Source organism: Rutilus rutilus, assembly GCF_951802725.1.
Source record: "Rutilus rutilus genome assembly, chromosome: 21".
Classification (NCBI taxonomy): domain Eukaryota; kingdom Metazoa; phylum Chordata; class Actinopteri; order Cypriniformes; family Leuciscidae; genus Rutilus; species Rutilus rutilus.
The window spans coordinates 17630133-17656167 of NC_140226.1; the positions used below are offsets into that span (position 1 = coordinate 17630133).

The 26035-nt window shown below is 39.0% G+C and overlaps 2 protein-coding genes across 2 annotated transcripts; one reads left to right on the plus strand and one right to left on the minus strand.

The window, feature by feature from the left end:
- Positions 1–313: 313 nt before the first annotated feature.
- Positions 314–7594, plus strand: cdk1 (cyclin dependent kinase 1). The gene is made up of 8 exons (XM_084393289.1): positions 314–470; positions 1084–1133; positions 1320–1476; positions 2931–3054; positions 4876–5046; positions 5150–5313; positions 6888–7029; positions 7129–7594. The coding sequence occupies exons 2-8, from the start codon at positions 1097–1099 to the stop codon at positions 7240–7242; spliced, it is 909 nt and encodes a 302-aa protein (XP_084249415.1). The 5' UTR covers positions 314–470; positions 1084–1096; the 3' UTR covers positions 7243–7594.
- Positions 7595–13511: 5917 nt separating this feature from the next.
- On the minus strand, positions 13512–24543 carry tmem26a (transmembrane protein 26a). Its single transcript, XM_084392463.1, has 6 exons — positions 24012–24543; positions 22894–22990; positions 22232–22309; positions 17931–18139; positions 15666–15745; positions 13512–14532 (listed from the first exon to the last, which is right to left on the minus strand). The coding sequence occupies exons 1-6, from the start codon at positions 24200–24202 to the stop codon at positions 14237–14239; spliced, it is 951 nt and encodes a 316-aa protein (XP_084248589.1). The 5' UTR covers positions 24203–24543; the 3' UTR covers positions 13512–14236.
- Between the last annotated feature and the right edge of the window lie 1492 nt (positions 24544–26035).

The following is a 26035-nucleotide window of genomic DNA, read 5'->3' on the forward strand; positions in this document are numbered from 1 at the left end:
GAACGTCATGACGTTTTAGTCTGTTGCATTGGGTAGTCTGTATTTTAGGACAACCTATAGGTTAAAAAGAGAAAATGTTTTCCTGATCTGAACACTACCAGCGATTCTGTAGCAGCGAACATCTGTCATTGTGGAAAAACGGGAAATATCACTATTCCCTACCAGCAGCACAATATTGAACAAACAAACCACTGGGCACGCGCACGTACTCTCGGACAGACGTACGCTCCCGCTCCTAACCGCCCTACAATCTGATTGGTTAGTTTGAAGTTCGTCGAGAACTCCGATTGGCTGCTTTGAATTACGTGTAAGCGGCCAGTTTGAATCTAGGAACTCGCAGTTCAGCAGTGAGAGACAACATCCGCACGCTTTTTCTTTTCTCAAAAACTTGAATCATCAAGATATCTGAAGAAAATTCGAGGGTTTGGATTTTCATCCAGATTAGATATAGTTAAATAGTTACAGAACAGGTGAGTTTTTAAATATATAACGATGCTTGCCTGTTATCAATCTTGATTCTGAATGTTGAACGTTTTAAAGTTGATGAGGCCCCACTGGGCAAAAAACGACTTAGTCATTAACCTCAACATGCAGTTTATACTTGTAAATAACATTTTGCTTCATGTGATTCACAAATATAAGTTAGTTCCTAAATAAAAGCAGATCACGGTCTTGTCGCCTTTCATTGGTTTTAACTCTTGTTTCCGTTGCACTTTGTTTTAACGTGGCCACATTTTCATTTGCAAAACATGGATTTAAAAATTGGACTTAGTGTTTTCATAAGCAGAAAATTATGAATATGAATATATTCATGATGTCAAGGCTAAAAGTTGTAATGAATGTTCAGAAATGTGTTCAGTCAGTCTTTTAGCCTAGCCTATATCTCATGTGTTATATAAGTAAATGCATACATACATTAGATATATAACATTCTGTATTAGGCAGTGTATTGAAATAAAAAATGACAAGTTTGTCTGCCACTAGCTTTTTAAGGTGAGTTCCTTTTGGCATCAGTGTTGAGTAATTGCTAATGTTATGCTGTAAATTAACCTTTTTTCAACCCTTTGTTTTTCCTTAAAAAAGACTGTTGAGAAAAATGGATGACTATCTGAAGATAGAGAAAATTGGTGAAGGTAAGTTGAATCTTTCTTTGTGATTTTCTTAAGTATTTGAGTTGTATACGACCATTTTATATTGTTCTCTGGCCTCTCTCAGTGTGCAGTCAGTTTGTTTCAAGGCAGACTATGAGATTGCATGAGAGTTCCTGCTATTTTTTTTTCTGTAGATGTCTAATAGTAATCCATGTATGTGTTCTTTAGGCACATATGGTGTGGTATATAAGGGCAGGAATAAAACCACTGGACAGGTGGTGGCTATGAAGAAGATCCGCCTGGAGAGTGAGGAGGAGGGTGTGCCCAGCACTGCTGTCAGAGAAATCTCCCTCCTCAAGGAGCTTCAGCACCCAAACGTTGTACGGTATGAGATGGAGAGATTTCATAACATCTTTATCTACACAAAACAGAATCAATGCCTCAAAGTTTAGCATAAAGAATCTGGATTCAGTCAGATTTACTGCATAGAAATTGGCAGTTGCGTGAATGTAACTGCATTTGGAACTTGCCGATGTCTTCTCACTTTTTTCACTCTCTCTCTCAAAAAATGAGAGAGTACTGATTTTATTTTGATTCTTAAAAGGGGTCATATGATGCTATTTTCAAAGATCATTATTTTGTGTAATAGAATGTTAACATGCTTTATTGTTCAAAAAATACATTATTTTTCACATACTGTATATTGTTTGAGCTGTATATGGTATACTTTACCATATCAGTTTGAGCCCGAATCGGATTCTGGAAATGCAGATGACCAAGCCGATCGATCTGAACCAACTTTGCAAGCACGACTTCAGCAAAACCTTTATTTTTTTATTATTATTATTATAATTTTTTTGGTAAGTTGTAAGCTCTGCTTGAGTGACCAGTGTGAAAAAGAACACACAGTGCATCTCTGTTTGTCATCTTTTCACCACAAGTTATATGCAGAGAACAGTGGGTAAATCCATCTCTGCACTTTTGATCGTAAGAGCGACAAACAATATGTGTTACTCTATACTGCACAAAACTCTGCATTTGAACCAAATGCAGAGTTATTTACTATATGCAATGGCAAATAGTTTAACAAATTATAAAACATATTTGCAGGTTCTGATTCATAAGCACCACATTGCCCTAGAAAAATTGGAATTGCCCCATTTTTGTTTTTAGAAAAAGCTTTTGTGCACAGCCGGCCTTGTACTCTCACAGGTTCAGGAAACTGTCATCCATAAAATGGGCTGCACACATGGAACAGTTTGGTTGTACTGTTTTGAAACAGTGATTCCTTAACCACTTCTTAAACTTCTGATTATGAATCTTAACCACTGATTCCTAATTGTGTCCACTTTTGGAAAGCCAAATAAAGTGCTTTTGTTTTCAATTTGAAATACAGTCTCCACAACATGGCGGCGACAGCTCTACTGACAACTGAAGCCGCGCCTTCTTTCTTTGCAAATGCATTTATGTCATTATGTCATTTATATCATTATGTACCCCGGCAAATATTTCCACATAGTGACTTGGGTATGTGAGTGAGATTTCGAACGATACGTTTTAGCTAGGTCTGGATCTGCCTTCTTTAGAAATAATAAAGTTATTTGTGGGAAACTTTGAGCTTTGTAACTTAGCAGATCTTATACATGCACAAACAGCTACATAATGCACTAAAGAAAAAGGAAAACATGAAAACGCATCATATGACCCCTTTAAAGGTCTTTATTAATTTCTAGTAGCGTATACTGAAACATTTATCGTACAAATACTTTACGTTTGTTAACTATGTAAATCATAATACACCTCTGTATTATTTTATTTTCTCTGTTCCCTTTTTCACAGCCTGCTGGATGTGCTGATGCAGGAGTCAAAGTTATATTTGGTGTTTGAGTTTCTGTCCATGGATCTGAAGAAGTATTTGGACTCCATCCCATCTGGCCAGTTCATGGAGCCCATGCTGGTCAAGGTGCATTATATAGTGTATAAGATGAGTTCACATGATCAATGTCTCTCTTTTGCTTAAGTTATTTAATTAATGAATGGTGCAGAATCTTTTTTTTAACATGGACCTTTGAACCCCACTGTACATGAAAACTTAGCCCAGTAATAAGTAGGGCTGTCACTTTACGTTCGAAAATCGATTGCACAATCGATCGGACCAACCAACACAAGTTTCGAAAACCAAAATAGGGAATCGATTTTAACGCTCTTTTCTCTGAGCGCGTCCAGCTCGTCAAGATACGCCCGCAGCGAACGCGCGTCACACAGCAACTGCAGGCTCTGACAAACACGCATACCGATAACAGCAAATTATAGCCTACTTCTGCGTAATGCGTCTCTTTTTTTAGCTGTGTAACGATACCCTCATGTCAAGATTCAATACATATCACGATACTGAACTGACGATACGATATTACTGCGATACTCCAAGACATATGGTAAAAGGTAAACAAAAAATGTACTGTTGATTAAAATGCTAAATTTTATATTACATTGTGGGTGTAAATTAATAGGCTCATTTTTTTAGACGAATATGCTTGCACTCTGTCACTGACTAAATATATTTAAAATAATGTAGGCCACTTTTTACTGTTAACAGAAGACATTTGGTATTCTCAGGACACACAAATATTCCCCCATTGAATTATTATACATTATATTCAACATTATATATATATATATATATAGTAGTTTAATGTAGTACTGACACTAAAACTCTGTAAACTTTAATTTTTTCTCACACAGTAATTTTTATTTTGGGTGAATTTATTACAATACATATTGTCATTATCCCCGATACATATTCTTGCATTTTTATATTGCGATATATTGTGACATGATATATTGTTACACCCCTACTCTTTTTACACCAAAAATGTGAATTCTGCCAGTGTTCAGACAGTCTCATGCATACAGATACAGATTCGGGCTACGGTCGGGTCTACAGTTGCCAACGTAGGTGAAATTTGTCTGACATTTCTAATCGTAAACACAGCCATGCTGCAGGCAGTAATGTTTTTCATTGATGTTATGGCAGTCCACTCTGCTTATTGTTTTTCGAGAATGTTGCACTCCTGTTTGTCATTGTGCACGAAACTACACGCCAATAAATCATCAGAAATATTGCTGACTTGTGCGTGTCTCAAGCGCCCTCTTTACGTTCATCCTAATGCCTGTTAGTTGTCCGTGGATTGGCCTATATTTGGCGTTGAAAATGGAAACGTCTTTAGACGTGGAAAATCGATTTTACAATCGATTCAATGAACACTTATGTCTCAAATAAAACAGGATTTATTCACAAAAGTGACAGCCCTAGTAATAAGTAATGATATAGTAACATTTGTACTGCTTTAGAATGGGGCTGCTTGCCCATAATACACTACTATCTTGAAAAAAAAATAGTTTCCTGAACCCTAAATCAGCGCAGAATGATTTCTGAAGGATCATGTGACACTTAAGACTGCAGTAATGGCTTCTGAAAATTTGGCTTTGCCATAGCAGGAATAAATGATATATTAAAGTGGAAAAGTTATTTTAAATTGTAGTAATATTTCATAATATTACTGTTTTTACTGTTTTTTTTTTTATCAAATAAATGATGAATCGAATCAAACTTTGAAATGATAATGTATGTTCAACACTATACAGATTATTATTTCACATTTGAATGAATAAATTCTACTACTTTTCCTCCGGTTTTATATTTATTTATTTTTTGCTTGTACAGTAGGTCCCAAGGTTAGAGTCTGTACCTGGAAGTAACTGTAACTGTGTCTCCTCTTTGTAGAGTTACCTGTATCAGATCCTCGAGGGGATTCTGTTCTGCCACTGTCGCAGAGTTCTGCATCGTGACCTGAAGCCCCAAAACCTGCTGATTGATAATAAAGGTGTGATCAAGCTTGCAGACTTCGGGCTTGCACGTGCCTTTGGAGTCCCGGTCCGAGTGTACACACATGAGGTACATACGCGCATCTCATCTCAGTGACAGCAATTTCTCCCTGCTCAAAGTGTGATGTAATCAATTAGCCTGATGTACTTCTACTCACTGTGTGTTTGCACAGGTGGTCACTCTTTGGTACCGAGCTCCTGAAGTCTTGCTGGGGGCCTCACGTTATTCCACACCTGTAGACGTCTGGAGTATTGGTACCATCTTTGCCGAACTTGCCACCAAGAAACCACTCTTCCATGGAGACTCAGAAATAGACCAGCTTTTCAGGATCTTCCGGTAGGCCTATACCAGAGGTGTTCAAAACTCTGTCATGGAGGGCCACTGTCCTGCAGAGTTTAGTTCCAACTTGCGCTAACACACCTGCTTGGAAATATCTAGTAAGACCTTGTTAAGCTGGTTCAGGTGTGTTTGATTGGGGTTGAAGCTGAACTTTGCAGGATAGTGGCCCTCCGGGAGCAGGACTGGACACCCCTGGTCTTTACAGACTTCTGGGACAGCGACATTGATGTTTTTACATCCTAAAAGTTGAATTTATAATGAATATCTGTGTAGTTATCAGCAGGGAATTTATGATGATGCCTATAGTTGCACCTACACTTTCTGTTTAAAATCTCATGGTCAGTATCCCACCTATGATACAGTGTTTAAAATAGTTGAAGAAAAATATAAGGGATGTGCAATATATTGGTTCCATCCTGTTTTCTTTTCTTGCTTTTCTTTTTTTTATGTGCCTGTGCCAGTCGATATTGGATATTTAATTGTGCATGCTCTTTTCTTCTATTTTTACTTTTCATATTATATTTGCTGTCATATAATTGTCACTAAATTATTTTTTCATTTTGTGAATTAAAGGGATACTCCACTTTTTTTGGAAATAGGCTCATTTTACAACTCCCCCAGAGTTAAACAGTTGAGTTTTACCATTTTCGAATCCATTCAGCCGATCTCCGGGTCTGGCGGTACCACTTTTAGCATAGCTTAGCATAGATCATTGAATCGGACAAGACCATTAGCATCTCTCTCAAAAAAATGACCAAAGAGTTTCGATATTTTTCCTATTTAAAACTTGACTCTTCTGTAGTTACATCGTGTACTAAGAGCGACGGAAAATGTAAAGTTGCGATTTTCTAGGCTGATATGGCTAGGAACTATTTTCAGGCGCTGCGTCATGAAATATGAAATATTATATATTATCATATATGACGCAGCGCCTGATAATAGGTCTAATAGGTTAGACAAACTTAGTCCCGGTCACGTTGGAAGTTACCGAGCTGGGGACTATTTTCAGGCGCTGTGTCATATCATTACGCCTGCTGGACTCATGGTAAGGCAGCAAAGTTTCTTGATTATTACGCAGGAATGAGAGTATAGTTCCTAGCCATATCAGCCTAGAAAATCGCAACTTTTCATTTTCCGTCGGTCTTAGTACCCGATGTAACTACAGAAGAGTCAAGTTTTAAATAGGAAAAATATCGAAACTCTTTGGTCATTTTTTTGGGAGAGATGCTAATGGTCCTGTCCGATTCAATGATCTATGCTAAGCTATGCTAAAAGTGGTACCGCCAGACCCGGAGATTGGCTGAATGGATTCGAAAACGGTAAAACTGTTTAACTCTGGGGGAGTTGTAAAATGAGCCTATTTCCAAAAAAAGTGGAGTATCCCTTTAACTTAAATGATTGAATTTAACTTGTTTCATAATTTTTTTTCAGGATTCTTTGAATATAAATTTCAAAAGACCAGGATTTATTTGAAATATAAATCTCTTTTAACATTATAAATGTCTACATGGACAAGATGCTACTGGCTACTTTTATGTAGTTTTCTCCTCCCTTGGTTCATTTGTGTCCAGGACTCTGGGTACCCCTAACAATGAGGTCTGGCCGGATGTTGAGTCTCTACCAGATTATAAGAATACCTTTCCAAAATGGAAATCCGGTAATCTGGCCAACACAGTGAAAAACCTAGACAAGAATGGCATCGACCTGCTCATGGTAAGAGGGCGTCCTGACATACTGGTGTCCTATTTATCTGTTTGGGTTTATCTCCCTTTCTCTCCTCACATATTTATTTTCATCGTCTCTTTTGTTTAGAAAATGCTAATTTATGACCCACCGAAGAGGATTTCAGCACGGCAAGCAATGACACACCCGTATTTTGACGATTTGGATAAGAGCAGTCTTCCAGCCAGTAACCTCAAGATATAGACACACCTCAGATCTTATACCCCTGTTTGCACACGTACACATCAATACTAAAGCAATGTGAGCTTATGGGTCATAATGAAACTGACTCTAGACTTCTGGGAGTCCAGATTTACTCCTCCAACCTGCAGTAATGCAATCTGAGTCTTTTGACATGCAATAATTAACCTTAGGTTTGTTTATTGGGTGTTTTTTCTACTTTTGTTTGTCTGTTTTTGTATGTCTTTTTCCTATCCTGTTTTATGTTACATAAAACACCCGTTTGTAAATAAAACATAATTTTTTGTGGACCTATAATGACATATTACAAGAACAAACTAAGTTGTTCTCAATAAAGAGCACTTGTAGGATCCCACCATGGACTGACTGATGTCTTCTGTTTTCAAGTACACTAATACATTTGATAACTCATTGCATTTACAGATCAGGCCACAGGTCTGGCACGCATGTAATTTGTAAATTAGTTGTAAAGTTTAGCCATTATGATGTGAAAGTTTACCATTTGCATGTGTTTGCACTGTACAGACAAATTTTGAAATCCTAAAAGATTCCTCTGATCCTAGGTTAAAATCTGAACTCTATGATCATTAGACATGTTCACCGACAGCCGATTAATGACCGTTGCAATCAAATTTGACCTGACAAAATTCTGGCAGTATCAGAAGATTTGACTCCTAGTCCTGCAGTGTGACTTCTCCCACAAGGACTGTCAAATTGTCTTCGGCTTTCAAGATGAGTCATGACCAAAATTAACATTAGAGATTTCTTTGTTGCCACCATTTCAATCCCGTTGTCACCGAAGTTGACCGAACGTGTAATTGATGTAAAACTCCAGATGAGTTTTCTTATGTGCTTTCGTTTTAACGCGTCTGACGTTGACAACTGAGATCCTACAGTGTGACATGGATCACATTGAGGATCATGTTCATACAGTCTGACAAGGAACAATCGTAAAGGACTATTATAAATCACACAGTGTCCACCCAGCTTAAAGGATTAGTTCACTTCTAAATTAAAATTCTGTCATCATTTTCCCACCCTCAAGTTGTTTCAAACCTGTGTGAATTACTTTCTTCTGCGGAACACAAAAGAAGATATTTGGAAGAATGTCAGTAACCGGACAGATGATGAAGTACCCCATTGACTTCCATAGGTTTTTTTTTTTTTTTTTTTTTTTACTGTGGAAGTCAACTGTTTGGTTACTGACATTCTTACAAAATATCTTCCTTTGTGTTCAGCAGAAGAAAGTAATTCATACAGGTTTGAAACAACTTGAGGGAGAGAAAATGACAGAATTTACATTTTGAAGTGAACTATTCCTTTCCTGCCTATTTAAATATTCAAGTGGTTTTAAAGGAGCCATATGTAAGATTGTGGCCAAAACTGGTACTGCAATCATTTTCAAATGACTGTAGAGCGGTGTATCCCCTCCCCCCTAACTCGAGGTTGCCAGTTAGGCTGCAGGATCCAGCAGGAACGTATGCTGCTACAAGGAGCTTCCAATGGCAAGTGACGAGTCCTACACAGTACGTTTTTTTCTGTTAATTATGTTTATGCTTCATGAGAGATGTTTTGCGTATTTCGGATTCATAACGTTAGACATTTTTTATCCAACACGTTTGTAGCTGCAGCTGTGGTAACTAGAGCGGAGCTGGCAACCTGGATGCCGAAACACTACTGACTTCATGATTAGTAGATAGGTGGAGGGTGGGGCATCAGGCCAAAACACAACATCAACATCAGTTGAGGGCTGCAACTTCACTTTTAAATGACAATATCCTGGCCGGACTACTGTTGTCAATGATATAAGTATTTGAAATGAACATGATTTCTTAATGTCTAGTGACATATCAGGGCCATTTTATGATTAATTGAAATACTTTTCTTACATACGGTTCTTTTAAATCATTCAAGTGCAAGAAGAGGCGAAAGAGATCTCAATTCGATACTCGCGTGCTGTTTTCTGTGTGCGCACAGAGCCGTGTCTCAGACAGCGTGCAAACACGGAATTGTGTTCTCTTTCGTGTCTGCTTGTGCTTCAGTGGACACATACACACAAAATGATCTCAAAATACCCGTCTAAGCAAGTACTTCGTAAACGCATTTGGTTATTTCTTAAGTGAACGTAAATGGTGAAGAAAGAAATCGGATGTGTATCATTACATTGATCCGTGCATTAGGTCTTAAAGTGACAGAAGCCTATAAATACCTGCTACTGTCTGTGCCATTAATGTTAATCAAACAACAAAACAGCTTTAACAAAGATTAATCTAGATTTAATTTAGACAGTGTTATTTTACACTTAATTATTACATTTCTGTGCCTTAAAGGGATACTCCACTTTTTTTGGAAATAGGCTCATTTTACAACTCCCCCAGAGTTAAACAGTTGAATTTTACCGTTTTCGAATCCATTCAGCCGAACTCCGGGTCTGGCGGTACCACTTTTAGCATAGCTTAGCATAGATCATTGAATCGGACAGGACCATTAGCATCTCTCTCAAAAAAAATGACCAAAGAGTTTCGATATTTTTCCTATTTAAAACTTGACTCTTCTGTAGTTACATCGTGTACTAAGACCGACGGAAAATGTAAAGTTGCGATTTTCTAGGCTGATATGGCTAGGAACTACTCTCATTCCTACGTAATAATCAATAAACTTTGCTGCCGTACCATGAGTCCAGCAGGCGTAATGATATGACGCAGCGCCTGAAAATAGTCCCCAGCACGGTAACTTCCAACGTGACCGGGACTAAGTTTGTCTAACCTATTAGACCTATTATCAGGCGCTGCGTCATATCATTACGCCTGCTGGACTCATGATACAGCAGCAACGTTTCTTGATTATTACGCAGGATTGAGAGTATAGTTCCTAGTTGTAAAATGAGCCTATTTCCAAAAAAAGTGGAGTATCCCTTTAATACTTTACTTTAGACCTTACTTTATTTGTAACTTTTTTTTTTGTGGCTGACCCCAAAATGTATCCTATCCGTGACTCAAAAACCTTAAGATCCGAACCAAGGGTTTTTTTTATTAGCTGCATCTCTTATTGTGTTTGCACATTTTATCTGTTGGCATTGCTGTACTTTTATAGCTATCGGATCATGAATAACCAGTAAGTAAAATGTTTTGTGAAAAAAGTATTCGTTTTTTTTTTTTTCTCCCTCTGTCCGTACATGAGCAGACAGTGTGCGTGTCTGCAAAATTACTGTGGGTGTGTGAAAAAATCCAAACAAGTTTTTTCACCAGAAATGAAATTGGCTATAAAATCTGCTCTTATTTTTGCGAGTCAGGTCTTTGAAGAACATCTTGACCTAACGTAATGAGCTCAGTGTTTGATGTGCAACACCAATTGATCATCAGTTCCTTACCAGTGTTCTGCAGTGCAGTGAAAAAGACCACTGTCGACAAACAGTCGACCCATTCATTTTTCTTTCAGCATGAAAGCATACTATTCTTTTGCTTTCTGGGTTTTCCGGTAAATTTCCCATAGTGTTGGCCAGAAAAATTTGGAGAGAAAAGCATTTGGTAATATTCCCTCATGATATCTTTTGATTCTCCATTCCTAATCTGTAAACAGTTGAATACCAGCAGCTTCACTACAGATCACATCACGTTTTCATGTCATATTAATGATGTTTTTTCTGTTTCTTTGTTTAAACAGTGGATTGAGTGTAAGAGAAATCTTTACACTCGCTCCAAAGATATCACTCCAAATGTCATTGCACAGCAAGCTCTAAATGACTGTTCATCAACCTATCCCCTTTTTAAATAACTTTGGACACAGAGATATTCCAAATAAAAAGCAGTTTCTTCTTCAGCTCCTAATTGTACCATATTAAATAATAAAGCCTGTGTCTATCAGATATATACTAGTCTCTGAAACTGATGTATTTGTGTGTTATCAGCATATTTATAGTAATTTAATTGTCACATTGGCATTTTAGACTTTACTAAGAGCTCTGCAATGCAATGATTCACAAAGGGTGCTATTGAGAAAAGACTATTCATAAGGTTGAGAGCAGACAGTAGTCCACACTGTACTGTACAGCCTTTTCAGTTTACAACAAAACCCATGTGCATTCCCATTCCTCAAATTATAACACAGGCACTTTTTGAACGAAAATGCAAGTTTTATTAATGCAGGGTCCATTTTAATGAAACATTTAAATCATTTAATTTCATCATCAGTCAGAGGTGATCACTGCATGGAATAATTTATAGGAACATTTTGATTTATTTAATAATCATTGATTTATCAGTAGATATATTTAGCTTTTTTTATTGGTTTGAATTATTGTTTATCTAGAGACATTGTTTTAAACTGGTTCAGAACACTGAAAATCATCAGACGGCTACAAAATATAATGAAATATGATTTTATTTAGTTATCTTTATCATCCAGTTATAAAAAATGCAAAAACATCTTACATTCCCTTTAACATGTATATACCCTGTATTGCTGCGATAAATAGGGGTTGTTGTTGTTAAGTAAATGCATCCACAGGTTAATATTTTGCCAACTTTGATCTTCTGTGAATCAAAGCTCACAGTGCAGGTCTCAGTGTAACATGGATTTCTAAAACAAATAGCTAAAATATATACAGGTATAGTAGGTCAAACTGCCACGGTTGATTTAAATCTAACTTTCTTTGCTGGTATCCTGTTTTATTCTTCTGTGGCTATTTCCTGTTTCCCCTACTGGATAAAAATAGAAAACATGTTTAATGAAGTAATGTGTGTTTTCCTGCTTTGGGGATGTATGTATGTTTCAAAGCCTGATGATGGGGACAGAAACAACCAAACAACAGTGTGTCAAGCAGGAAACTCAGAGAGTCTGTGTGAGAAAGTCATGATGGTATGTCTCATTTTCCCCCACAATGTTACAATAGCCATGAAAACCCAAAGGTCAGAAATCCAGCATAAATCTTCTCACACACATAAACATGGAGAATCCAGCTGGACCCAAACTAGACAAAAATATTGGATGCACTTTATTTTACAGCATGTGCACTTACATGTACTTACACTAGTACAGTGTACTTACCTAAAAAAGTACTGGGTAATACAAGTTAACTACATGGGTTAAGGTTAGGTTTATGGGTAGGTTCACGGTTAGTACCTAGTTATTGCAATTATTATAAGTGCATAGTATGTACATGGGGAACAGGACAGTAAAATAAAGTGCTACCAAAATATTTATTCTAATAGGTAATATTCGGATAGGTTCACAAGCAGATATTACTAGATGCATGCTGGTTACTGCTGTGTAACTCTCTGGTTAAATTGCAGGTTACTTTGAAAGGCTGATCTAGGAACTGTTGTAAAGCAACTACAGACTCTCTCCACTAAAAGGCCAATAATCTCTGCCTGATCTCAGATCAGAGTGACTCAAAGAGTCTGGTATCAGAGGCATATCTGAATGCACACAGGGACGATAATCATGCATGAGCAGACCCCTTTTAACATGCATGTATGCAACAGATAAATGTGCATCTGCCTCTTTCTATTCATAACACACACAAACATAAAAGGAGTTCTCAATGTTTTTGAGTCAGATAATCTTATTTCACAACACTGACTGGTATATAAACATTGTCAAATGCTAAGAAAGCTGAATGAACCAAAGAGTGAAAATCTATTGGTCCAAGTTTGGTTATACAACACATTCAAAATATACCAAACTGTTGTCACCCATGAATGTGTTTTTAAGCAGTATAAGCCAGGGGGTTTCAAACTTTTTAGATGCCATGGACCTAAATATATTTGTCCTGTTGCGAGGGCCCCCATCCTAAAAAGAAAGCTATTTCTTTTCATGTATAAATTTAAACTGAAAAACTACTATTACAAATAGGCTATGTGTAAATTGTTATTTGGAAAACATTTCGTTTTTATTATGTTACTGTACTGTTTTACATTGTATTTCTCAAAAAAATGTGACGGGGCCCCATAGCACCAAGGTTATTGCAGTTAACTAAAACCATTTAAAAAAAAAACTAAAAAAAAACAAAAAACTTTTTTGTTACTTCAAATAAATGTTAACTGAAATAACACATAAAAAATTTAAACTTATTTTAATTTGTTGTACTAAAATAACTAAAACAGAAATAAAATTAATAAAAACTATATAGACAATAACTAACGAAAATGACAAACACACAAAAAAATGATTAAAACTGTGAAATGGAAAACATAAAAATAAAAACTAGTTCAAAATATTAATACAAACTATAAAAGTAGTATCTCATTTGGGTCAATGTATCATTCCTTAAGTTTTTGTTTGTTTGTTTTTTTAGCTTGATTCTTCGTTTTTATGGTTTTTACGTTCAGGGGAAGAAAATGAATAAACAGCCTGAATATTCGATCTCAGGGGAATAAAAGCCCCTTTCCGCTGATTGGTCGACCAAAGATTAAACCGTGGCGTCATCAGTTGTGCCGCGCAACAGTTCCTCCAGGTGTAAACGGGGCCTTGCGTTTTGATCGATCGGATCACAAGTGGACGACGCTAATGCAGTTGTAAACAGGGTCTAAAACGTTTTGAGCTCGTCCACTTTAAGAGGTAGACGTTCTGCATAGTGCATAATGTAAACGTTCATGTGGTCGAAATGGGTTCGAACAGCCACAAAAGAGAGAAGGGTTTGTCTGCGTCCCCAAGTTCTACAAACCAAGCCTCTACAAGTTACGCCTCCGACAAAAAACGAGCGTGGATGTCATAGACTAAAGCAATTTTTAGAAGTAAATTATTTTATGTTTTATGAATTAAATGTTTGTAAGGCTAATTTATATTGCTTTAGAATCTTATGAAGTATGAAATAGGCTAACAGCTATTAGTAAAACAAAATAAATTATACAATCAAATTGTCAATGATACTAAAATAACACTGGGACCCTAGTTTAAAAACACCTGGTATAAGATAACCATCAGGCACAGTTAATAGAATACATTGGTAATATTAAAGATTATTAAAGAAGTTAAATGTTGAACGATTTTTTTTCTTTCAGACTGAGGGAGAGGAAGATGATGGTGTTGGTTTATAGTCTTGACAGATTACAATGAGCCTGTAGAGGTTGAGGACGACCACTAGGAAGTTCTTGATAGCAAAGAAGACCAACATCTGGTGGAACACATCAAAGTATATCATCACAATAAGACGCACCACGAGAAAGGGCCCGTCCTGGATAAACAAACTCTCAATGATGTTCCAAATATCTGTACTGTATCTTGACAAGAGCAAGTTGCAACAGCCTCCTCCACCCGTGGGCTCATCTGGGTTCTGCGGCCGAGATGTCACAACTGTAGCATACATGGAAGAGAGAAACAAAAGCTGTGGTTTTGAACTTAGTATTCATCAGAGAATCCTGAAAAACAAATGCATCAGTTTCCACGAAAATATTAAGCAGCGCCACTGTTTTCAACATTGATAAGATATGTTTCTTGAGCATCAAATCAGCATATTAGAATGATTTCTGAAGGATCATGTGACACTGAAGACTGGAGTAGATCACAGGAATAAATTACATTTTAAAATATATGAAAAAAGAAAACATTACGTTTGTACTGTATTTTTGATCAAATAAATGCAGCCTTGGTGATCTTCTTTTTTTTTTTTTTACTGACTCCAAACTTTTTAACAGTAGTGACAAACAAATGCTGTGTTAATTCAGTTGCTTGTGTAGCAGAGAATCTTGGTCTACTCGCCAAGTTTTGATAGCTAATTGCTCGGTGTTGTAGCAGGAAATCATGTTTTGTATACAGTTCATGTTGTCACCGGTTCAATAAAAGGTTACTTTGTAAAAAGGTTTATTTTCAATAAAATTGAAGTTGCTGGATTTGACTAAGAGTTGAAAAGGCGGTCTCTTCAGTTTTGGCATATAATGATTTTAATACATATGTTTGGAAAAGAAAGTTATGTGCCTTTCTGGTTGTTTATAGAGAACAAAACAAAATATATTTGATGTAAATGACATCATTTTTACAGAGCAGAGAGCAACGCAAGTTTCTAGAAGTGAAAAGTCTGTTGCACTTATGGAAAATGTCTCAAAAGATCCAAGAAAATCCACCCCCTTCTTCTTTCTGTGGGGTTTGGTAATAGATCCATGTACTGTAGCTGCCAAAACTCTCATTCCTCAAAGGGAAACAGGCATGGAGCATAACTAAACAAAAACACATGCTCTACAAATGACTGAAGCGCTACTTTGAGTTACATCCCAAACCTCTAGATCCAGTGAGATCCAGGGGTAAGAAAAATACTTTTGATGGAGCAGGATGAAAGATTCCACGGGACAGCAGGGATCTCCTCCAGTCATTTGAGGGATCCTGAACCATTTTGTAGGTCATTTTCGGTTTTTCAAAGCAGTATCTGTGACGTTTGATGGTTGGGTGTTAAAGAAGCACATGTTAACACAGTTAAACACGTTATCACAAACCTGCCAGGTGCAAAGGAAACTGCAACATACTCCACGTCCACACTGCCAAGATTATATACACCAGCTGATGGTTGTTCTCCCTATAACACAGAGTGAATAATGTGTTACGCAGATTTAGCATTTATGTGTGAGTCTATCTCTTATCATAAATATCAGTAGGAAATGATGACTGTCATAACATAGAGCAGATTCTCAGACACCAATACTTATCTCTGTTTTCTACCAAACAATCAACTCTAAATATCCGACGACCTTTTCTCAGGAAACGGGTCAATTGTGTTCACATGACTACTGATATCACTGACAGGAATAACCAAAGATCCTCAGTGTAGTCACATTATATTTGTCAGTGTTATGCAGCAGAGAATGTAGTTAGTGTGTAATGCAAAAGAAAAATGAAAAATAATACTTTTATAAAATGTTTGTTTTTATCAGAAAAGCAGCTGACTCACATGTCACAATTCATCTTAAAAGGTTTGTGGATTAAAAATAAAATTTAATTATAACATTTAACACTTTAGCCCTATTCGTACTGGATTAGTATTATCTGGGGACCACGTGTGATTTTAGAAATTACCCACCCACATCTGAATTTCGTGTGGCGCATTCGCACGGGATAAGCGAAGCCTGTGATTTTACTCGAATTTAAAAAAGCGCACAGGAAACAAAAACCTTGAAAAAATGATATACGACCCCGCAAAATCACAGAGATGCCGATTCGCACTGGACTAATATTATCACAGGACCTCGGTGTTCGGCGAAATATGGTAGGTCATTTGCGGGGGAATTTTTACTTTACAAATTACAGACATGGTCGATTCGCACCGGATTAAGATCACAGACAACCTCCGCAATTATTACAAATGACTAGAGGTCACCAGGTAATACTTATTCCGTGCGAATAGGGCTTTTTGTCTGTTTTTTCCTTAACTGCTTAAGGGATTTTATGAGAAAATGCTAAATTTTACTTTGTCTCTCATAAATATAGCCTAGCCTACTGTACAAAAATATTGAATGTGGTGTAATGTAATATTTGCTAGCAAATGCCAGTTACATTAACCTTCATTTTGAACTTAACAAGGCTGACATTTCATTGCATAAAAAAACAGAGATTACATTTACATTGAATCATTTAGCAGATGTTTTTGTCCAAAGTGGCTTACAAATGAGGAGAACAGTAGAATCAACATTATGTAAGTGCTGTAACAAGTCCCGGTTAGTCTAGCACAGTGCAAGTAGCAAGGTTTTTTTCTCTATATAGAATAGAATAGGTTAGAATTAATTAGTCAAGTGTTAATGAAAAAGATGCATCTTGAAAACGGCTACAGACTCAGCAGCTCGGGTTGAGTTAGGTCAAGGCAGGTCATGCCACCAGCAAGGAACAGGGTTAGTGAAAGTGATTTCGTGCCTCTTTGGGATGGCACAAGACGCCGTTCACTTGCAGAACACAAGCTTTTGGAGGGCACATAAGTCTGAAGTAATGAGTTTAGTTATTGGGGTGCAGAGCCAGTGTTTGTGTAGGCAAACATCATTGCTTTGAATTTGATGCAAGCGGTTAGTGGCAACCAGTGCACAAGTTTAAAAGAGAAATGGTTTGGTTTTTATTATTTTTTTCAGTTATATGACAATTGTGATGAGTGATTTATGAGAAATATGATTTACTGAATGTTCAGAGATAGCCGATTCAAACTAAACAAAATTTTGCTGATCTTTTCAGGCACAAATGGCACCTGAGGATGGACTGGACAAATACGTAATCATCACTCAAATCCAGAAATACAGCATTGAGCACACAATGCACCCAACATCAATTTTAATACTTTTTTTATATACTTTAAAATGCAATGTATTCTTGTTATGGCAAAGCTGAATTTTCAACATCATTACTCCAATCTTCTGTGTCACATAATCCTTTAGAAATCATTCTAATATGCTGATTTGGTGCTAAAAAAACATTTCTTATTATCACAGTTGAAAAAAAGTGTGTAATATTCTTGTGTGTGATCTTTTTTTTTTCAGGATTCTTTGATGAATAGGATTCTTGTTTTCAGGATTCTTGTTTGAAATAGAAATATTTGTAACATTATAAATGTCTTTACTGTCATTTTTGATCGATTCAATGCATAAATGAAAGTATTCATTTCTTTTAAAAAGTAAATGGTGAATGGTTTGATATAATTTGAATGGTAGTGCACATCAAAAATAGTATGTGAACTGGTATTAAGTCAAGCTTTCGTCTATTGACTAAGAACAGGAAGTACCCACTTGACATCAGAGAGTGTTTCGCTAGTGAACTCCAGAATGTCTGCCGCCGTGCCAACGAAGATGAGCAAAAGCTGAGACAGCTCGTCACGCGTTACTCCGCCCCCTAGTGGGAGGAGCCACTTTCCAAGGATGAGAAGAATAAGCAGAACTTGATGAAGACCAAGAATCCAGTCATTCGGACAGACAGATGTGAGCATGCGCTCCAGGTTCTGAAAGACATAACACAATATTATTGTCATGTTTGGTCTGTGTTTAAGTTGGGTTTCACTGTTTCCAGATCAGTTTTCTTTTGTCTGTGTTTATTTGTTACCATGGTTTTTGATTTGCCCTCATGTGTCACGCCTGTTTTTAATTAATTACCTCGTTTCATCCCTAGTGTTTATATAGCCCTCATTTTCAGTAATCTGATCTCGTCTGATAATGTTAATTATCTTGTTATCTATTCGCTGAATTTATTAAAGAAAACGTACTCGGTTACCTAACGTAACCTCGGTTCTCTAGATTCTAGAAGAGGGTTCTAGATTCTCAAAAAAAAAACGTTTGAGCGCATTCTCGACCGCTATCATCTCCAAACAGTTTATATGGAGGCATTTCTCCTGGTCTGACCACAGGCCAAAGACCGGTCTGCCCTCGAAAAGAGCGCCCCAACCTAAGTTGGAGGTGTCTGTTGAGATAACTTTTCGGTGCGAGATGGCTCCCATTGTCACTCCCCGCTGGTACCAGTCGGCCGTATGGTATGAGTCACTCTGATCCATATGCCGCCGGACGCCCAGGCTTGGTGAGGCACTCGAGCGCTCAACCAGCGTTGCAGCGGGCGCATACGCAGTAGACACAGCTGAAGCGCTGCTGCAGCTGATGCCATACAACCCAGCATCCTCTGAAATGTTTTTAGTGGTGTGGCGCTGCCCATCTGGAAAGACGCGGCCGGGCGTTGAACACGGCGCGCGCGCTGTGTCGACAGCCGGGCCGTCATTGCCACAGAGTCCAGTTCTAAACCCAGAAAAGAGGCTGACTGACTGGGCAGTAATGAGCTCTTGGTCCAGTTGACTGTGAGACCCAGGCTTTCCAGGTGGCTGAGAAGCACTGTTCTGTGAGAAATAAGTTCTTTCTCTGACTGTGCTAGAATCAGCCAATCGTCCAGATAGTTCAAAAACCGCATGCCCTGACATCTCAGGGGAGCGAGAGCAGTGTCCATGCACTTCGTGAATGTACGGGGTGCTAAAGACAGGCCGAACGGCAGGACGGTGTATTGATATACCTGACCGTCGAAGGCGAATCTCAAGAATGGCCTGTGACGGGGTATTATCTGAATCTGAAAATAAGCGTCTTTCAGATCGAGGGTAATAAACAAGTCTCCCGGGCGAATCTGCGCGAGGATCTGTCTGGTTGTGAGCATTTTGAACGGTCTTTTCATAAGAGCTTTGTTCAAATATCTCAGACCTCCGTCCTTCTTGGGCACGAGGAAGTAACGGCTTTGCTATTTCTGCCCGAATAGCTTCGCTATTTCTGCCCGAAGTAGGTGTGCTACTTCCCCATTCACTCTCGTCTCGGTTCGTGCTTGAAGCGTGGGGGACGGCGAGCGAACTGCAACGAATAGCCCTGCTATACTGTGCTCAGCACCCATACTGACACACCTGGAATAGCTTCCCATGCTTCTGCATGTACAGTTAAGGGCAGAATGGCCTCCGGGTTTCGATCGCCGCACTTCGTGGGGTCGAGAACCTGAATCAGAGGTATGGGCGCGGAGCTGCTCTCTGTGCTTGAATACGGCGGCTCGCTGACAGCGATGGCTGGTCGTTTTACACACGATGTCCCGGTTGCTTTGGACGGGGAGTGTTTTGTGGGAAAAACCGGGACGCGCGAGCAGCGCCGGGGGTAAAGTGTTTGTCAGTAAGTGTGAGCGCTCGAGAGCGGGCACAGGACTTACATTCATAACGTGACCGGTAAGAGGTAACTTTGGCTGTGTACCAGAGCGGGCAGTGAGTAGGTGTGGGCACAGGTTCGTGGGCACATTTCCTACATTTAACATTCAAACGGCATATGCCAGCTCTAGAGTGGGCTCTGCATGAGTGAATGACACAGGGGGAATCGTGCTTGTGTGTAGGGGTGAACAATGGGAAGCGGGCACATTTTCTACACACAAGACACCATCGGCGTGAGCCGGATAACCAGAATTGTACTCTAATGAGATTTATCTGGGTTGCCGTAGAAACGGAGTTAGGGTGCAGGTGAGCGGGTTGTACAACACGCTCGTTGGTTTGAAGGCTCATATGTTTAGACGCTCATAAATACTCGAGCACCATCCTGAGAGCGGGAGGGTGCGAGAGGCGGGTTTGCTTTCTGTATGTAAGAAGCTGGCTGCGAGCTCGGAGAAGCAAACAGAATAATCTTTATCTGCCGCCCGAGCCGGGATTCAAACACAGGTTCTCTGGCGTGAAAGCCTAAGATTTCGCCACTGAGCCACAGGTGGAAAACACATAAGCTTTCAGTTAGCGCGAGCATAAGAGAGCGTCATGTTCTTTGTCAGCGTTTGTTTGCAGGCGTGCATGTATTATAACAGGCTCGTTTACTGCAATATTGATATTTCCAGTCGCCTAAGCTTGAGAGGGGACTGAGAAATGTGTGAGAAATGGAGGTTGGTCCGGCCTCGGCGGGACTAACACTCTCTTTCCTCCTTCGCCGGTGAGTGACGCACGCGAACGGGGTCATCATGTTTGCGTCGGCGTTTGTATGCAGGCGTGCATGTAATATAACAGGCTCGTTTATCGTTTACGCAATATTGATATTTCAAGCGACGCGCGCGAACGGGGCGCGAGGGGGGGGTAGCTTTCTTGTAAAGAAAGCTAGCCCCGTGATCGTCCGCTTCTGACATCCCTTGCGAATGGCGCAGTTTGCGCGGCTCGAGCAGAGGGAGAGAGAGCGGGAAGAGAGAGCGTCATCAAGTTTTGCGTCGGCGTTTGTTTGCAGGCGTGCATGTATTATAACAGGCTTGTTTACTGCAATATTGATATTTCCAGTCGCCTGAACTTAAGAGGGGACTGAGAAATGTGTGAGAAATGGAGGTTGGTCCAGCCTCGGCGGGACTAAAACACTCTCTCTTCTCCTTTCGCCAGTGAGTGACGCGCGAGGGCAGCGTGTCCATCCGCTTCTGACATCCCTTGCGAACAGCGCAGTTTGCGCAGCTCGAGCAGAGGGAGAAAGAGAGCGGGAAGTGAGAGGTGCGAGGCATTTGAAACAACGCCTCGTAGGAAATTTCTCTTTTAGAAGAAGAGTGTGTTCAGGCACGGATGGCTGAAAGCGGCGAAAACGACTGTCTTCCTCAGACGCTGTCCTAAGCTTGCTGGTCGCTTGTTCCAACGGCGGCGGCTTCTCTCAGAGTCCAGCGATGCGTAGAGCTTCGCTGAAGACATGAAAATCAGAGTTTCAGCCTGTGAGCCCTTCTTTTATACATGCTAGCCACACCCATTCTGGCGGGCTGAGGCGCGTGGAGCTCACTGGGCGTGACGTCACGCAGGGCTCACCGATAGGCTGCTGCAGTTGCCGTAGGACAGCCAATGAGCACGCTTATACAGCCTGCTATGGTCTGCTGGCTGCCGCACTGCGTTGACAATAAATACAAAATTAAAGATAATTTTTTGGCTTCAGATCTCGAGAAAAGACAACTTTCCCCGTGCGTAAGCAACTTACGCAATACGAGAGAACCTCTCGTAAGAGCTATTGATCCTGCCATTATTTTCCATTTTATTGCAATCCTTGCTGACAATAATACAGACACAGACATGTATAAATTGCGAAACACATTACACCACTGAACATAAAGAGGAATAGTCTCTTCATACCCAAGACACATGAATTGAAATTCACAAGGGTATGAATCATATTAGTAAAGAAGATGATTCAGCACTTCTGCACTTACATTCAGAATGCAAGTTACTTTAGATATAAGCATCAGCTAAATGGGTAATTTGTATTTTGTACAAGATCAAATTTGCAAATGAAAGAGAAGGAAACCAAGAAGAGAAAAGATCAAGTTTTCCTGGTCTCTGGACCGGCAGAGAGTGGCTAATAAGGTCCAAAAATAATAATATCTCATCATAGGAATGTTGAGATTTAAATCGTTATATTTTATTTCTAGAGAAAGACAGAGGAAGTGAAAGCCAAGGCCAGACAATTCTAAGGAAAACTGTTTGTGTTGTGGGCCACAAGAAATGAATTACATCACAAACTGGAAGCACATGTGATTTATACATATTACAGTAATACAATAAACCGTAAATTAAAAACTTAAAAAAAAAGATTACCTTTAGTGTTTCATTAACCATAGTCCCATTTGAAGTCAATATGCTCTTGACATTCTCCCAAGAGTCCAGTTTCCTACACTGCAAGACACAAAAATGACAGAGAAGAGTTTAAGGAGAGGAAAAAGACACTCAGAATATCATCTTATATATGAGCATGATTAGGCTTCACATGACTTCACATATGCATAGAGATAGTCTACCTAAAAATGAAATCTAAGAATCTTTTGAAGAATGTTGAAAACCAAACAGTTTTTGGTTCCCATTGACTTCAAAAATATGGAAGTGGAAGTGGAACCGAAACTTATCAACATTCTTCAAAATATCTTCTTTTGTGTTTAGCTGAAGAAAGTAAGTCATACAAGTTTGGAACGACGTCATGAGGGTGAATAAATTATGACACAATTTTCCTTTTTGGGACAAAGTTGTTGTCAAAAATGAATCAGAATAAGAATGTGAATAAAATAGTGTGTTGGTTATTGCACATGTTTAGGGTTTACTAAAAAAACAAAACATCTTTTGCACATAAAGAAAGTCATATATGTTTGGATCGATAAAATGATAGTGAATAAACAATGACAGAAAATATTTTTTTGGGGTGAACTGTCCCTTTAAGAGGAAAACGGTCAAAATTCCACTGAAAGAATGGGTATATAGAATAATACCTGAGGGTCACTGGCTTTGTTTTCTTGATGATGTAACTCTAGAATCCATATGGATGGAATAATGCTGATGAGGAACAATAGAATGGCTGGAGAAAACCTGAAAGATGACAGAAGATGGTTGCATAATTTTTACAGAACATACCATATAGGCCTACACTTAACTGAGCACTGAACATTAACTGGGATGATGTTATCAATTGCAATTGTAAGAGTTCGTAAAAAAAAAAAATCTGAAGAGACACAATTGCTTTATATGATGAACAGATTGAATTTAGGCTTTTATTCACATATAAACATTCATCAACTCATTCATCAGTTATGGTAAATGGAAGCTCAAACCTGTTCGCTTGACTTGCGAGAACCAATGACACAAAACATAACATTCTCGTGTTATGCAGCAGGTTTGAGCTTCTGCAAGAGGTTTTATCTTACGTGTCAAGCTTCTGATTATGGTCACTGATTAATCTTTTTATATGAATAAATTATTATTGCCTAAATTAAATATGTTCATCATATAAGTGATCGTGTCTCTTCAGAAAATTCGGACTAAACCACTCAATTCATTTGGTTTAGTTTTACAAACTCTTTATGGACTTTTTGAACCGTCAAAGTGGTAGTTGCTTAGCTGTCAACGGAGGAACAGGAATCACTCAGATTTTTATTAAAAATATATGCATTTCCGTTCCGAAGATGAAAGAAAGTCTTATAGGTTTGGAACGACATGAGGGTGAGTAATTAATGACAAAATTAAAATTTTGGGGTGAACTAACCCTTTAAGGTCCCTGCTGGAGACCACTCAGATTATACTAGCGCATTAGTGTCTTTCACACACATCCTTTTTTACTGTCAGCAGTAACAATAGGTCTAGCAGGATGTTGGTGAGGGGGAGGGAGGGAATGAGGAATGTCGACATTAAAATATTACTGAAACCTTAGAACAGCAATTGTCTACAAAAGAAGTCAAATAAAAGCCATGTAACATATATTCAGCTCTAAATATATTGAATAGAAGTAATTTGCACCAAAAGTGTGAATCACAAAAAGGATCAACAGTTGTCGTGAAGATCAGTGTCATCAGCACTGTAAATCGTGTATAATAAAATACACTGTGTCACTCACCATTTGTAGTCTTTCCCTTTCCTTCGTTTTAAAGTAAAGAACATCTCCACGACCAGAGGAAGATAAAGGACAGTCAGTAACCAGTACATGTTGTCATTTTTCACCGTTTTCACTCTCCAGACGCCGATGAGAGAGACCAGAATGAATAAGGACCTGGTTATGATCGCGCACACGAATTTAACTAAAATCATCGTAAAGACAACACAACAGTCTCCCGGGTTTGTGCGGTGTAAAGTGCGCTTGTAGAGTCCCGTTGAGTCCCCAGTTTGTGTTGAATCCTCCCACCAGCGTCAGTGTGTGAAATGAAATCGCTTACAGATGTGAACTGTCCTGAAGACACTGATGGAGGAACCCTGACAAATGTTGTATACAAGACCGTGCAATTTAAAGTTATTTATTGTTTGACGCTGTTAAATATTTTAGCAAAAAAATTATAATTTCTAAGCTTTTTTCCAAGTTCCTCCAAGTGGTGGTCAATACGTCAATCGAAGGGGAGCTGAACTTCGCTCCACTCATTGGCTCTGCAGTGTGCAGCCTAAAGGAAACGTGTGAAACTTTATGTGACCGGTAGAGGGCATCATTAATATTTCTATGGGCCAATCAAGTGCTTTGTATTGTTTTCTCTTAAATTACAGTAAAATAAGATTATTGATCCATCATTTAGCAGTGTGGGAGACAAATTACCCCCCCCCCCCCTCCCTCCTGTGGTGGTTGTCATCCCATAAACAACTGCTAGAAAAACACAACAGACAATTACAGAGATTACTTGTAACTTTGAGTTACAGAGTGGTGGACCAGATACACAATAAAAAATACTATTTACACACAGTTTATTGACCACCACTGGTGGTCAATAAACTGTGTGTAAATAGTATTTTTTATTGTATGCAAGCAGATTCTCTGCCTTTATTGCTACTCAATTTATGATGCTTTTGACCGAGGGATTAGGGGAGCAGGACAAAGTAAATGCTTATAGAGAATTTTAACTGCTTATTAAGAGTGTAAAGGAGACGAACTGAAGGTTTCAAGCAGGTCACTGCCCAATAGGGGTTCTTTTGGTTCTTATAACAAGGTCACATGAGACACAGCCAACTTCTAACCGTATACTGGGAACTATGTTCTCAGAAGGCAAAGCACTGCTACTTGGGCGGAGTGATTTGCTCGCAGCACCTGAGAAGCCCCGTGGTGCAGTAGTAGGGAGCAGAGCATATAATATGGAGCAGAGGGTTTGCTCAGAGTTGGAATAAATCCCTCTGCAGAAGTAGCAGTGTTTCGCCTTCTGAGATAGTTCCTAGTATGTATACGGTTAGAAGATGGCTGTGTCTCATGTGACCTTGTTATTTGTACACGCTGTGACTATACAAATCACAACATCTAAATAGGAAAATGTTGGCGTTATTTTGTCACTTAATGAAGTTTTTTTGTAACAAAGTTCGGGAGGAGCATGTTCAGGTAATCATCCAATCAGCACAAGAAGAAGCCAGTATAAATAAAGCCTTCCCTTACCTCCTGTCTCATGACAAATTTCTCAGCATCCCGCCACCACCCCATCACCTCACATTCGGATGGGTCTGCTCATAGATACCCATGATCTATACATTCATAGGGGGGAGTACTCTGGGGTCGGGCCGAATTCCGAGCTCGGAGCCCTCCCCCAGGACAGCAAGCCAAATACGCATTATAATATTACATCAGATTTCATTAACATGTGAACTCGTGAATTGGGAGCAGTGTGCTAGCTGGACCCGTTCACCTCCAGTCTTTGTGCTTAGCTAGGCTAGCGATGGGTGCGTCAGACCACCGTTACGGCCATAGACAGTAAAAGAAATGGACACAGCGACCCCATTGGATTCAACGGAGAAAAGTGAAGTCAATTAGAAGCACTCACTTCCTGATGGCTGAGCGTATTGCGCAGACTCAAACTGAGCTTGACGACGTAGATGTGACGTGAGCAACCTGTCTGTCTTCTAGTAGCTGTGCCAAGAGAAATCTGAATCATTCCCTTCCTAAACTTGCAGAGACGG